Source organism: Suricata suricatta, chromosome 4 (assembly GCF_006229205.1).
Source record: "Suricata suricatta isolate VVHF042 chromosome 4, meerkat_22Aug2017_6uvM2_HiC, whole genome shotgun sequence".
NCBI lineage: Eukaryota > Metazoa > Chordata > Mammalia > Carnivora > Herpestidae > Suricata > Suricata suricatta.
In genome coordinates this window covers 141,588,844-141,604,909 of record NC_043703.1, presented here as the reverse complement: position 1 = coordinate 141,604,909, position 16,066 = coordinate 141,588,844, and the positions used below count along the sequence as shown (strand labels likewise).

The 16,066-nt window shown below is 37.2% G+C and overlaps 1 protein-coding gene across 5 annotated transcripts in view; it reads left to right on the top strand.

Moving 5' to 3' along the window:
- LCLAT1 (lysocardiolipin acyltransferase 1) overlaps positions 1–16,066 on the top strand; it is a 177,894-nt gene that overhangs the window by 20,460 nt on the left and 141,368 nt on the right. For 2 of the 5 annotated variants that reach the window (XM_029938011.1, XM_029938006.1), the window contains exon 2: positions 4,319–4,477. The exons of 2 other annotated variants lie outside the window; for them this stretch is intronic. In XM_029938011.1, coding sequence (XP_029793871.1) covers positions 4,446–4,477 — 32 coding nt within the window. In that variant the 5' untranslated portion in view covers positions 4,319–4,445. Of the gene's footprint in view, positions 1–4,318; positions 4,478–14,841; positions 14,907–16,066 lie in introns of those variants that run through there. One more of the 5 variants, XM_029938008.1, reaches the window with a different exon arrangement.

The following is a 16,066-nucleotide window of genomic DNA, read 5'->3' as shown; positions in this document are numbered from 1 at the left end:
TCTCTTTTTCCCTCAGCCCCTGGCACCCACCAGTCTGCTTTGTCTCTCTGATTTTGCCTATTCTGGATATTTCATATAAATAGAATCATACAGTATGTACTTTTTGAGTCTTGCTTATTTTACTTAGTGTAATATGTTTGCGGTTCATCCATATTGTAACATATATTAGTACTTGATTCATCTTTAAGGCTGAGTAATATTTCTTAGGAATATACTACAATTTGTCTAGCCATTCCTCCATTATGGGCATTTAAATTGTCTCTGCCTTTTGGCTGTGGTAAATAATGTTGCTTTTGTAAACATTTGTGGCCAAGTATTTGTTTGAGAACCTGTTTCTAGGCCTTGGTAAGTACCTAGGAATGGAATTGCTGGGTGATATAGTCATTCTATATATAACTTTTTGAGGAACTGTCAACCTGTTTTCCACAGCAGATGTACTATTTTATACCAGCAACCTTTAAGGGCTCCAAATTCTTCATGTTTTTCACCATCACTTGTTGTTTCCCATTTAAAAAATTATAGCCATCCTTGTGTATGTAGTGCTATTTCATTGTGGTTTTGATTTGCATTTCCCTAATGACAGTGACTGTGTGAGCATCTTTAATGTGCATCTTCATATATCCTCTTTGGAGAAAGGTCTATTCACATCCTTTGTCCTTTCTAAAAAGTTATTTGTTTTTTTGTGGTTATGAGAGTTCCTTGCTTTCTGAATACTAAACCCTTGCTTTCCAAACATTTTCTTTTATTCTGCGGATTGTCTTTTTATTTTGTTGATAGTATCCTTTGACGTACAAAAGTTTTAAAGTTTGATTAAGTCCAATTTATCAATTTTTTTCTTTTGTTACTAGGTTTTTTAGTGTCATATTTAAGAATCCATTTTCAAATCTGAAGTCATGAAGATTGACCTATGTGTTTTCTTCTAACAGTTTTATAGTTTTAGCTCTTGCATTCAAGTTGTTGGGCCATTTTGAGTTAATTTTTGTCCATGGGTATAATAGAGAGGTCAACTTCATTCTTTTGCATGTGGTTGTCTACTACGATTTATTGCAGACTATTCTTTTTCCCGTTGAATGGTCTTCCCTTGTCAAAAATCAATTGACCATAGATGTATTGGGTCTATTTCTGTATGGTCTCAATTCTATTCCATCAGTCTGCATGTCTCTTATGCAAGGAGCACACGGTTTTATTGTAAATTTTATAGTAAGATTTGAAGTTGAGAAGTGTGATCCTTCAGCTTTGTTCTCCCTTTTTCAATACTGTTTAGCTAACTTGGAGTGCTTTGTAATTCTGTGTGAATCTGAGGATCAGCTTTTTTATTTCTGCATAAAAGGCCTTTGGAATTTAGAAAGAGATTGCATAACATCTGTAGATTTATTTTAGGGGGAAAGCTTTCAGTCTTTCACTCTTAAGTATGATGTTAGCTGTAGGCTTTTCATAAATGCCCTTGTTTTTCTTTTAAGTTAAACAAGTTTTTCTAAGTGGAATTAATTGCAAAACTTGAAGCTAATTTAAAAATTTTGCAATTTATGGGAAGTCTCAAAATTGAGAACAGAAGAAGTTTTTACATGTTAGTAATTTTTGTATTTAGTGGTTACATGGTCCGGAATATACAGAAAACACTTATGGTAAAGGAAAAAAAAGGAGACAGGGCCTTCAGACCTCATTGACTAAATATAGGGCTTTACACCCTGAACTGTTGCAGCTGATAATCACATCTACTTCTAAGGCTTCACTTTTATTATTGGCTTGTGAAAAAGTACACACTGAGACTTATAAAATTAAAAGCTTTTCATGTGTTAATTTCTTTCTTGTAAATGTTCCTAAATATTAGTTTTGTTTTGTTTTGTTTTCCTTGAGGCTAACACAAGAGGAAAGGACCATGGACCAATGGCTGCACCAGAAATTGCTCAGAAAAATGGAAACTTTTTTCTTTTTATCAAAATGCAAGTGCCCTTAGAGTTAGAATACACATTGTTCTTGCATTTGGTAAACTGCCATATCACATGAATTTTCTATAGATATGTTAATGGCATTCAGATAGGTTTTGTTCAAATTAAAAAAAATATTTATTTATTTTGAGAGAGAGAACTAGGGAGGGGGAGAGAGAGAAGGAACCCTAAGCAGGCTCTGCCCTGTGAGGGTACTTCCCCATATGGGGGGTGGGGGCTCCATCGCACAAACCAGCTTGTGAGGTCATGATCTGAGCCCACCCAGATCAAGAGTCAGATGATTAACCCACTGAGTCAACTAGGCACCCCTGTGCAAAATATTTTTAATAGACCAGGTCTTGGATATATTGTTTTGTAGAGAGGCAGGAGATATTAACCTTTACTCATTGCACATATTTTTAGTTTTCTTAAATATTAGTTTTTGGAAAAAACCAAAGAGCCTCATTAGAATAATTTTGCTTTTTTATGTCTTGCCAGCAGCTCCCTTCTACCCCTCCCCCAAGTCTTTTGTGCCATGTTTAGCTTAATGCATTAAGTGAGACTTTTAAATCAGACATGAAGAAGAGGAAAGATTATCTGTGAATCAGTGTGTTGCCTAAAACTATATTTGTGTTAAACAAATTATATCCTTCTGTCCAACCTCTCTGGAGTATAAAAAGTAGTGTAATGATTTGTTGTCTCTGAATATAGTTGATTTTTGATGTACAGTAGTATATCCATAGCTTCACCAGTGAATGGAGAGCAGGTGTTTCCTCTTCGAAGATAGTTTGCCTATACATTTATAAACATATGATATAAATATATATTAATAAAATTATAAATATATATAAATAAAATAAATGAAACTGTTCTGAACAAGGGCAGGATGTTTGTGTGTGTGCTTTAGTCAGGGTTCTCTAGAGAAGCAGAACCAGTAGGAGATAGAGATATACATATATCTATTTCAAAACTGTATTTATGTATATTTATTTTTATTATATGCTGTTTTATTATACAATGTAATATTAATTATTGCATGTATGTGTGTGTGTGTGTGTGTATGTGTGTGTAGGAGAGGAAGTAGAAGAAAAGTTTATGAAAAATTAGCTCACCTGGTTATGGAGTTTGAGAAATCCCATGATCTGCTCTCTGCAAGACTGAGACTCAGGAAAGCCAGGGGTGTAATTCAGTCTTAGTCTGAAGGCCTGAGAGCCCAGGGGGGCTGATGGTGCAAATCGCAGTCCTAGGGCCAGAGAAGATGAAATGTCTTACCTAGCTCAGTGAGGTAGGCAGTAAAGGGGTGACTTCCTCTTCTCTGCTTTTTGTTTCATTGAGGCCCTCAGCATATTGGGTGATGCCCACCCACATTGGAGAGGGTAATCTATCTTACTGAGTCCACCAGTTCACATTCTAATTTTATCTAGAAACACCCTCCCAGATACATCCCTAAACAGTGTAGTTCCTGGCCAAACTGATCCATAAAATGAGCTGTCACATTGTGATTAGTAGAAGGGATTGATATCTATTATGATCCTTTTTGTTTTTTTAATTTTAATGTCTTTGGGGGTAAAGAGAGCATGTAGATAGAGAAGAATCTGGTGGGTTTAGAAACCACCCATTCTCCTGACTTTGACCACTTGAATTTGGAACATCTGCTTTGACTCTATTATTAGTATGTTATTCCTTTACTTCCCTTTATAATTTTTTATAATTACATTCTTTTTTTTAATGCTTCTGTTTTTTGACACAGAGAGAGTATGAAAGTGTGCGGGAGGGGTACAGAGAGAGGGAGACCGAGAATCCGGGCTCCGCTCTATCAGCCCAAATCCTGATGTGGAGCTCCAGCTCATGAACTGTGAGTTCATGAACAGTGAGTTCATGACCTGAGTTGAAGTCAGACCCTCAACTGACTGAGCCACCCAGGCACCCCTCCATCATTATATTTTTTTAAAAAAATATTTTATTTATTTTTGAGAGAGAGAGAGAGAAACAGAGTAGGAGTTGGGGAGGGACAGAGAGAGAAGGAGACTCAGAATCCATGAAGCAGGCTCCAGGCTCTGAGCTGTCAGCACAGAGCCCGACGCAGGCCTCAAACCCATGAACCTGGATCACAAGATCATGACCTGAGCCAAACAAAGTCGGACGCTAAACCGACTGAGCCACCCAGGCACCCCATCATTATATTTTTGATAGCTTATAAAATCAAACAAAGACTCTTGTGTTGATATTTTTGCTAAAGTGATACAAACATTTACCTAAATTTATGGATGGGTAGATGAATGTGGACACATTCAAAGGGATGGAAAATTTTGAGAACCTTTTAAAGAGCAGAGACTATCAAACTTATTTGTCTTCTGATGTGAATTCTTGGTTGTTTTAACTTTTTAAAGGGAACCATTAAATGGCCAGTGGAGGTGAGTGGACAGCACCTCACTGTGGTGGCTTTACCATCATCTCCTCTCTGAACATGGGCTTTGCACGTTCTGAAACCTGATTTCCTTGCTTCATCCAGAGCTCATGACCTCGTTCATGCCAATGAAATTCATAAGGTATTGATTTTTCAAAAGACTGTTTATTTATTTACATGGGAGATGGGCCTTTCCAGAAAGTCTGATTATACTCACTGTTTGGAGTATTTTTTGTGTTGATAATCTAAGTACTGAACAACATCTAAGTATTGAACAAAGTCTTTCCAATAGTAAAAAAGTTGACTAGCGCATTGAATGATGATACAGTGATTTACACAGTTAGAAAAATAAACCTATGTTAAGGATTTTATTTAACTCATCATAAATTAGAGAATCAGGCAAATGGTATAATTGATTCAGAGGAAAAAAATTAAAAACCCCCACAAATTGATCTCAGACAAAAGAATGTTGAAATAGATTGCAAGTGGAGACACAAGGGGCTTGTGGGTGAGTGAATTCCGCTGAGCCCTCTGCCTGATGGGGTGAATGTGCATGTGAGCTGTGAAATCTCACATCTAGTTGGAATGCCAGGAGGTGGGAGGGTGTGCTATTAAACATTCCTCTTTCTCCTTGTTTTTTCTTTCCACAGTATCACTGTGAACATAGGTCGTTAATTAGATGGCGGAGTCCTAGAGTATTTGAGGGCAGTTCTTCCTCTTGGACCATCTTGGAGCTAATGGAATCTTTAGAATTGTACAATTACTTTGTTAATGAATGTGGACATTTAAAAATAATTTGGTTTTGGATCATTTAAAGAATTGGTTATACACAGGTCCACATTTGGGTTTTCTTAAAGAAACTGATAATTTTCTCTTGGGCCCTGGGTCCTTTCGTGGAAAGCTGGTGGTTACTTGGAGTATGGCTGCAAGGAGCAATAATAAATGTAATCTGGTTTTGTATGCTTTTCTTTTATAAACATATAATTATTAAAATAGCTTAAAGTTGTTGGGAGGCCTTGTTGTGGGATTGGAAAGGGCCCAGGCTTTATGATAATCTGAATTACTTACCTTGTTCCCAGCGACATTTAAATATTAATGATTTTATAACTTTTCTTTTAATCTTTCTGACCATGTATGTTAATGTATATTTAAATGAATAATATAAGCATTAACATGGCTGTAATTATACAGCTGGGTGCAGTATTTCTCTCAGCCAGAATAAATGTTGAATGATTTTTTTTTTTCTGATAGATGATTTCTCCTAATAGTGTGATGCCCTCTGGTGAATTCAGCCTTTCAGATAGGAAGTTTATGAGACTAATTAGGACATCTTCAAAGGGAACATTCTAGTAATTAGACTTGTTCTATATGCCTCGTTGGTATAGTAAGTTTGTGTCTCTGGAAATATTTAAGCAAATATTTGATAATTTCCCTTGACTTATTGTTGAAGTTGTTCCCGATGACTTCTAAAATCTACTTCAGCTTCAAGGTTCTAGATTCCATATGAGTTATTAGTCTTCAGTCAATAAATGTGGAACATCCACATAATGTTAGCACTGTCCTGAGGGTTTTGAAGTTTTTAAAGGTACTGTTAAGTCATGGATGTGGCTTTTAAAATGTAACATTTTAAAATGTAACTTTTTAATATACCAGTTTAGAGAAAACAGTAGTTGCTAAGTTTTACTGAATATTTCCTCTGTCCCTGAAGCTACTCAGAACGGCCTACCCTAATGTCATTTAAGCTTTTATTTTACTAGTGCAGAAGTTGAGAGCCAGAGAGGTTAAATAATTTGCCCAAAGTCTTACAGTAAGTGGTGGAAACAGGCCCAGCTTATATAAAATAATAGTGAGTAGGTAAAGGTACATTGTTATTGTTTGTAGGCAGCTCTCTGATGGTATATTTAGTTGTCTGTAACAAGTTAGCTCAGATTGCTTTTGGATACATTATCTTTACACCGCTACACTTTAATTTGTAGTTTCCTGTTCCCTTCATTTGAACAAGAAAAACAGAAATGCTAGTTTTATAGTTTGTGCCTAACTTTGTTAGGTTTTAAGGTTTCTTTTGGCCTTCAGAGTCACTTAACCATCTTCTTCATTGGATTTCAAGGCTAATATCGCTCTTGTCCTTCAGTTTTTCTCTCACTCAGGCTTAGTAGAAATTGACTTCTCCTTTTGTTGGTAAATTAATTGTGTCAAGTTGGGAACTGGTTTTTTTGGTTACCCTGGATCCTACCTATGTGTGGTGTACTCGGATCAGTGTTAGTTGTACCAAGACAATGTAGGCTACGTCTTAACTATAATTATTGGAAAGAGAAGATAAGCCACAAGAAAAGGAATGTTATATTGTGATGTAGAAGTTAGATTTTTTTTCTCATTTTTGGAAACATTGTTGTCCATTCTGAAACTATTTCTTTGCTCCAACACTTTTGTATGTAGTTCCTAACTTGTATATAATATACTTTAGATTAGTGTGACCTTAATGGCCTGAATACTCCTGAAGCACCATCTCCTTTTAGTTCTGTGTAAGCTAAAGACTTGATGTTATCAACATGCCCCTTTATCTTTCCATTTAGAGTGAGAAATGAGAGAGAATGTGAGAAGGAATGAAATAGCCTTCTTAGTGGAAGGGTAGATGCTCAGAAGTGCCCATCCCAGGATTTTAAAAAGTCCGGAAGGACTGAATGGGGCTCCAGTGAAGAATATTTTAGTGAGTGTAGGAACTTAGAAAAATTCCATGTGACTCCATGTGCCTTCTGGTGAAAATAGAAGAACTACTTTTTAGGACTTCTTGAGATTTTTTTGATCCCCTGCCAATGCGCCCCCCTTCCTCCCGCCCCAGTTCTCTTTGTCTTTCTTCCCAAAGGTTTTTGTAGCACTGAAAATCTCAAGGGGTTATTTAAGGGATAGAAATTATGGGATAAGTTGTGGTCTGAATTCTGTGGCCCAGGATCTGGGAACATAAAATGAAGAGTATTGGTGAGGGATTAAAAAATAGGCATAAGCTGGTCACAGAGGCATTTGGAAGAAAAGACAGGAAAATAGGAGTTAACACAAGAGATTGGGGGGATTAAGATATAGTTTTATAAATTATTTGAAGTTATGTGTTTGCTCCTAGTAGTCCAAGACTGTTATTATTAGTGCTATCTTTAGGTATGTTTAAGTAAAATTGGCTTTTGCAGGCTGATCTGAAAACGTGATCACTGTGTATTACATAATTTCTATGAGAAAGTACGTTCTGAATTCCAGACTACTGACTTAAAAAGCAAAGTTTTGGAATGCTACCTGCTCATAATTTGGGACTGTTGTCTCTGTCCATATTTTGATAGAATTTCCAATTTGAGACATTTCTAATCTGGGAACCAAAATTTTATTAGACTGTAAATTAGATAAACCTCTGTGGACTAGTGATATGTATAAATGACTTCTACCCCAAGTCTCCCATCTCATTGAATGCCACAAGTTAGAGAAGATTACATTTATTTAAAAAGTTTTTATTAAAGTAGTTTTGGTAACCAGATACTACAATAATATTTGGCATAGTATTTGTAACTTAAGACTCGGTTTTGTATTATGTAAGCATTAAAAAATATCTTTTATGATTTAAATGGACTTCTGAGTGCTGTTCATGTCACATAGTAAAGAGGAAATCAGGCCTTCTGGGAACCAGTTCAATTGCCCAATTGCTGTGTTTCTCTGACTAAGTCATTTCCCCTTCTGAGCCTTAGCTTCTTCATCTACGGAATAAGAGCATTCATTAACAGCATAATTCATAAGAGCTAAAACCTGGAAGATTCTCTAAAGTCTAACAGTAGAGTAGATAAATTTTGGTACATAGTTACTGTTAAATACTATACAGAAGTGGAAAAGAATGGACCATTCCCACAGTAATATGGATGAATCTTGCACATACAACTTTTAGGTAACCAGATACAGAAGAGTATATACTTGTTGATTTCATGTCAGTAAAGTTAAAAAACAGCTAGCACTAACTATAGTCCTAGGAGTCAAATAGTGGTTATGGTCAGATTGGGGGTAGTTAATGAGTGGGCAGGGAGCATACGTGAAGGAGGCTGCTGGGTTGCAGGTAATTGGTACCTCGATCTGGGTATGCTTTGTAAAAATTCATCAACATGTATGCACATAGGATTTGTGCACTTCCTTGTGCTTTACTGTGTGCCTCAGTTTAAAAAAAGGCTGAAACTGTGCATGAAAACAGAATATGAAAAAGAAAAAGTAAAAGAAACAAGGTTTGAACAAGGTTCAGAACCTCAGCTTTGTCACTAAAAAATTATTTTTCGGCAATTCATTGACCTCCCTGAGTCTTAAGGATTCTGTAGAAGTGGAAATAATACCTGCTTTCTGTATTTCAGTTAAGGTAAACATTGGAAAACATGTTGGAGACTAGGAAATACTCTCTGAATGTAAGATGACATTTTTTATTATTCTTTTGTATTTCTTATATTGTTACTCTTATACTCCATATAAATTCAAAAACAGTAAAAGAACCAAGAATTGAAAAGACATTGTGATCAACTCAACCATATTTATTCATACCTGCTCTTGGATTCCTGAAAAAAACATAAAATGGTAGTAGCAATTTATCTGATTTTCCTCATTTTTTAATACTAAGCCATTCAGCAAGTAGTTTATTGAGCTCTTTCCAGGTGTGCTGGGTTTTATGCTGAGGCTATAATCGTGAGCAATATCAAGATGGTTCTCACAACCATAAAACTGTAAAGCTAAAGTTCTGAAGGGATTTTCAGGCTGAAAACAGGAAAACAAATGAACATAATAACCACAAATTGTAACGAGAGCCATAGAAGATGCAATCAGGAGTGAGGCAGGAGAATAACTAAGCAGTGTGTTAGTGGTGGTCAGCCTTGGTGAAAGCTTCTTTAAGGGGACAATGCTGAGTTGACACCTACACAGAAGAAAGGAAGGTAGTTAAGCCAAAAGTCCGAAAAGACCATTTTAGGCATTATGGTCCGTTTGTACAAAGCCCCAAGGCAGGAAGTAGCCTGTAAGAGAACCAGCTGGGAGAGAGCCCTTGGAATGTGGCTTAAACAGGGAAGTGATAATCAGATTCCCATCTTATGGTTTGTTTTTTTGTTTTGCCACAATATAGAGAAACGACTGGCTGTAGGTGGGGGTGTGGTTTGGCCAAGACTGAAAGAGAGGAAGTCAGTCATAGTTCAAGCAAAAGATGATGATGGCTTGGATCAAGGTGGTGGCCTTGGTAATTGATGCAAAATGTTAGAGTTAGGATGTGTATTTGGAGATAAAGTTGACAGAACACTTACTGATTTTATTGGATTTGGGGTGTGTGAGGAAAAGGAAAGAATGAAAGGTGAGTCCTGGGTTTCTTGGTAGAGAATCGGGTAGAGGCTGATGCCATTTAGAGAGATGGAGAAAAATGATTGCTGAGGGGACAAAGAGGTAGGGGCAGGAATAATATTTATTCTGAATGTGTTCAGTTTGGCAGAACTTTAAACACCCAAGTGTCAGGTAATCAGCTGAATCGGAGCGTCTGGAGCTCAGAGGAGAGAGAGGACTGGGTTGGGAATATGTTTTGGAAAGGTCAGCACAGGGAGGAGGGAGAAGGAAGAGGGTGGAGAGAAGCTGACCTGTGTCAGAGTGGTAAGGAAGCCCCAGCATTTGGAGGTCCCAGAGAGGAGAGGAGGAGCCAACCGAAGAGACCAGGAGAGAGAGGGCCAGTGAGGTCACAGAGGCAAATCAGGAGAGTGGTGGCACAAAAGCTAGGAGAGGCTAGCATTTCAAGGAGGAGGTGGCCATTCATGTGGAATGGTGCCAAGAGGTGGAGTGGAGCAAGGACAGAGAAGTGGCCATTGGATTTGGCAGTGTAAAAGCGGGCTTTTTTGGGGCGCCTGGGTGGCTTAGTCAGTTGGGCGTATGACTTCAGCTCAGGTCATGATCTCACAGTCTGAGTTCAAGCCCTGCATCCGGCTCCGTGCTGACGCCTGGAGCCTGCTTCAGATTCTGTGTCTCCCCTTCTCTCAGCCTCTCCCCTGTTTGCACTCTTTCTCTCTCTCAAAGATAAATAAATGTTAAAAAAAAAATGGAACAAAGAAAGTGGACTTTGTTCCTGAAGTAGTTTCAGTGGAATGGTAGAGGCTGAAAGCTGGACTGTAGCTGATTGAAAAGGAAATGGGAAGTGAGAGACTGTTGTGATGCATTTTCCTTAACATGTTTGAGGAATCTTAAAAATCTGTTCAGCAAACTTGGGGGCGGGGGTTGCTTTCCCCCTACCCCGTAAGTGGCTATGGGAGGTTAGCATTGGCCGATAGCCTCCCAGTAATTTTCCTTTGTTACCATTTGATTGTTCATTTAAAAACTTCTGAATTTCAGGGACACCTGGGTGGCTCAGTCAGTTGAGCCTCTGACTCTTGATTTTGGCTCAGGGCACGATCCTAGGGTTGTGGGATGGAGCTCTGTGTTGGTTCTATGCTCAGTGTGGAGTTTGCTTGAGATTCTCTCTACTCCTCTATCTGTTTCCCCCACTTGTGTTCTCTTTCAAAAAATGAGATGAAATAAAATAATTTTAAGAGCTTCTAAATTTCATAGGTGGCTTCCATTTTAGAGTAAAGTCAAATGTTCAATCTGTGTTAACTTCTAGAGTTAGTATTTTATTTGATTAAAACTTGGAGTATTTATTTACCTTTTCAGGAAAGTAATTATAAGCGTTGGAGATTGCAAGGACTATTTCATCTTGAAACACTTAGAAATTCATTTTGGTTTTTTGTAATTACAGTGTTTCAATAAGAGACATCTAAACAGGGATTGCATTTGGCAGTTATGTACATGTTCTTGTTCTAAACTAAGCACTGTTTCTGTGGTTTGGACTTGTCCTTTATAAATAGAATTTTAACCCATGTAGGTTAAATTTTTTTCCAGACATGTTATAATTAGCATTGGCTACAACTTAATCCTAAAATGTATATAAGAAATTTAATAATATTTTATAAGCACTCCTTCCATGAAATGAAAGCAAGTAGAAATTATTTGAATATCTTAAAAATCCTCTGTTTTCCCATAACAGTGTGGAAAGCTAGTATGGCCACTTAAAACGAAGCTATAACGTTGCCTCTGTAGTCCTGTCACTGGGAATGATATTACTTATATTTTGCAGTCCCATGGTCTTCTGTACCATGACAGCTCCTTTGTAAATTCTCTTGATTATACCATGCATTTAATTCAGTCATCTAGAAAAAATTATTATTGTAGGATCTACTTTCCAAATGTGACTGGTCTGCCAGTTCAGGCCTACGGCACTGACCAACACATAGACTTTCTTAAATTCTCAAGATGGGCAGTTTGGATTATAGGAGATTGTTCAGAAGCATCTTCTCTGGAGTAAGACCCATCTGGGATCTTAGTTTTTTACTTTCTAGGTAATCAAAAATAAGGAAACTTGGAAAAACTGTTAGTGCCAGGAGGAACCTAGGGGGAGACATGCTGACTAAATATAACGTGGTGTCCTGATGGGATCCTGGAACAGAAGGACATTAGATAAATACTAAGGAAACCTAAATAAAGTATAGATTTTAGTTAATAAAAGTGTATCTGTTCACTGACTGTGGTAAATGTACCATACCAACGTAAGGTATAAATAATGGGGGAAACTAGATATTGGGTATATGGGAATTCTATACTATCAATACAATTGTATAAGTTTAAAACTCTTCTCACACAAAAAAAATTGATTAAAAAAGGAACTGTGGGAGAGGAAATATTTTTATAGACATTGTTGGAAAATACAGTGCATACTCTTAAGACTCTGGTTATTTACCTCTGTGGATCTTAGTTTCCTTATTTTTATTTTAAAAAGAAATTTAGTGTTTATTTTTGAAAGTGAGAGACAGTGTGCACATGTTCACTCGGGGGAATGGTAGAAAGAATCCCAAGCCGGCTCCGCACTAACAACAGAGTCTGACATGGGGCTTGAACCCACAAACTGAGATCATGACCTGAGCCCAAACAGAGTTAGAGGCTTCACCAACCGAGCCACCAGGCACTCCTTGGTTAAACCCTTAATGAATTTTAAAGGCAATTCTGCTTTCCTTTTCTCAAACCTTGACGACAATAGGCAGTGTAGTGTGTGAGAAAGAATAGTGAACTAGGAATTAGACCTCGTTTTAAGTCCCTATTTTGGCTCTAAATAGTGAGGTTTGGGGCAGTTTCTTTCACCTGTAGACACTTTGTTTTCTCATTGGTAAAGTGAGAGAGTTGGTTGGACTAAATGATGTTTAGTTGCGAAATTGACTTCCACTGGCATCTAGGTGAGAAATGTACTCAACATTTTGGGAGGATTTTCCCTTCCAGGTTGTCTCACAGAAAATCGTCATTGCCTTATGTTTACATCTCATTTTCGATCAACTGTGTATTATTTTTCTTGATGATTCATCATATTTTCTATAGCAGGCCTAATGTGACAACTGAATTGCTTCAGAACCTCAAGACGGCGTTCCGAGTGTGAAGATTTGTTGCTATTCATTGAGGATGATCCCTAGAATGTGCTAAAGATTCTGTAGGATATTCTCAAAAAGGAGCTCAAAAATATTTTAAGCATAGCCTTGGAGTAAGTTTTATAGCCTCCCAAGTCTGTCTTTTTGTAACTTAAAAAAAATATGTTACATTAGAGAGAGAGAGAGAGAGAGCACGAGCGGCGAGGTGCAGAGAGATGAGACAGAATCTGAAGCAGGCTCCAGACTCCAAGCTAGCAGCACAGAGCCCAACACGGAGCTCACAAGCCATGAGATCATGACCTGAGCCAAAGTTGGATACTTAACTGACTGAGCCATCCAGGGACCCTCAAGTCTCTCTTTTTGAATTATACAGGTCTCATTTGGAAATGATGACTTCTCATATTTCTTTTTAAGTTGATTTACTTTATAGACTTTCATTGTACTCTGTTGATTTACTTTATAGTCGTTGTGCTCTGTGACCCTAGATTTGAGACTCCCTAGTTTAAATTTTTAGTGTTTCCTCAGTATCTCATAAACTCTTAGCTTTACTGTTTTTTAAAAACATTTTTTGATGCTTATTTATTTTTTGAGATGGTTGGGGGAGGGCAGAGAGAGAGGGAGAAACAGAATCCAGAGGAGGCTCCAGGCTCTGAGCTGTCAGCACAGAGCCTGATTCAGGGCTCAAACTCAGGATCTGAGCCAAAATCAGACTCTTAACCGACTGAGCCACCTAGGTGCTCCTCTTAGCTTTACTATTAACCAATATTTTTAAAATTGTAATGTTAAGATAATGGCCCTAGAAGAGTATTATGGGCAAGAGCTGTGTTGTGCAATATAAAATCCCTAATGCAGATTTAGTTTCTGTTTCTTTGTCCAGGAGCTTAGGGGAAAGCTAAAGCTTATTCATACTTCTACTAATCTTAGTCATCAAATTTTAATATGACTAAAACTGATATGATCAGCATGTTCAAGTATGTGAATGTCTAAATGTGTATGATTTAGTAACATATTTGTCAGACGTTAAAAAAAATGTTTATTTATTTTGAGAGAGCAAGCAAGCTCAAGCAGGGGAGAGGCAGAGAGAGGCAGACAGAGAGAGAGAGAGAGAGATAGAATTCCAAGCAGGCTCCATGCTTCTAGCTCACAGCCCAACGTGTGGCTTGATCCCACAAACTATGAGATCATGACCTGAGCCACAATCAAGAGTCAGGAGCTCAAACCACTGAGCCACCCAGGTGCCCCTGCCAGGCATTTAAAAAAAGTGATTCCATGTTTAAATAATTAAATTGAACTATTTATCAAATACTATTTCATTTTTCTAAATGTGTGGTAAATTAAATTTTAGCAACCTGCGATTCTGTTTGCAGACATAAATTTTCAGATCTTTTATAGTAATGGTGTGTATGTGTCAAATTTTTAAAAAGCAACAACTCTCATTTAAGCAGAAAGTTTTTTTTAGAACCTGACTAAATTATCCAAACTAACAGACTACTATGTGGTAGAAGTATTTTTATTTATTCATTCATTTATTTATATTTTGAGAGGGAGGGAAGGAGAGAGGGAGAGGTGGGGATGCAGTGGAAGACAAAATCTAAAGTAGGCTCTGCACACCTTCCTGGATTCCGATCAGGGCTGGAACTCAAGAACTGTGAGATCATGACCTTGAGCTGAAATCAAGAGTCAGGTGCTTAACTGACTGAGCCACTTAGGGGGCCTGATAGAAGTCTTTTTTGATAATAATTCTACTTCAGCTGATCTTTCTCCAATGAATACTTGAATATTTTCCATGGAAAGCATTGTGATAAGAGATCTATATGACTATTGGAAAACATTAACTTTAGAAATTATCAGCAGATGTTCTCTTTGCATAATTGATTTCCTCTAGGTGGGTCACCCCTTAGTTGATCTAAACTGACTAGAAAGCTGCATGACTAACATTTGCACAGATGTTGGGGACTTATCGAGGCACACGCACTGGGGTTCCAATAAGTGGAATTTGTACCTTTTATATTTTCTCTTACAGGCTTTTTCCTATTTTTAAGGAGGCATGCTGTGCAGTATCATCTTTTTCAAACCTTGCCATTAGTGGTATATAGTGGTATATGGGTATATCGGGGAAAAAGTACAAAAAGTGATTTTTATAGAAGTTTGGTTTTATTAGAGGCTCAGTCAGAATTAGCTTTCTGTCTTTTCTGTTGGTCATAAGTAGTTCTACATGTTCACTTTCTTTAGTGTTTAACAGTCCTTCATTCCAAGTAAAATTCTTATTTTTATCTCCTAGAATGATGACATTTGAATGTCCGTAACAAAAAGAGCATTTTACTTTGTTTATTGCTGTTTTTAATGGTAACCAACATTTCCCCCTCTAACCTATGATAAATAATTAGAAGAATAGTCTACTACTTCATTTTGAGATTAAAAGTAGTTATTTTAGAAAAGAAAATTTTGAGTTAATACTGTAGTAGATTATTTTATAGTTTGCCAACTTACTGCTTTGTTGAGCTCCCCTTTTCAGTTTAATATTTGTCATATATATGTTTATATAAGAGTTTGAAATTAAGTCCAGAAGAGTCAACTATCTTTTTTTTTTTTAATCTTTAAGGCATATGTTTTTGAGTTCAGTTTATATATGTAAGGCTTTCTGCCTACTCTCAGTTAGCTTTTGATTTTTATATTTAAATTCCTAATTTGCAAAGCAATACAGGTTTTTAAGAAAATATTGAACATTAAAACTATATAATATATTGGATATGCAAGTAAATCCCCATTGCTTACAAGGCAGAGACAGAATTTGTTTTAGTTAGGAGATGGCATTGTCTTAGAACTGTTGATAGCTTTCACTGCCGTGTTTAAACCATTTTTTAATATAAAAACTAAGCCATGAAATTCTGATGCCACATTTTTAAAATAATAGTTTATTGTCAAATTGGTTTCCATATAACACCCAGTGCTTCTCCCCACAAGTGCCCCCCTCCATGACCATCACCCCCTTTCCCCCTCCCCCTTCAGCTCTCGATTCGTTTTCAGTATTCAGTAATGTCTCATGATTTGTGTCTCCCTCTCTCCCCAACTCTCTTTCCCTCTTCCCCTCCCTCTGGTCCTCCATTAGGTTTCTCCTGTTCTCCTGTTAGACCTATGAGTGCAAACATATGGTATCTGCCCTTCTTTACCTGACTTGTTTCGCTTAGCATGACACCCTCGAGGTCCATCCACTTTGCTACAAATGGCCATATTTCATTCTTTCTCAT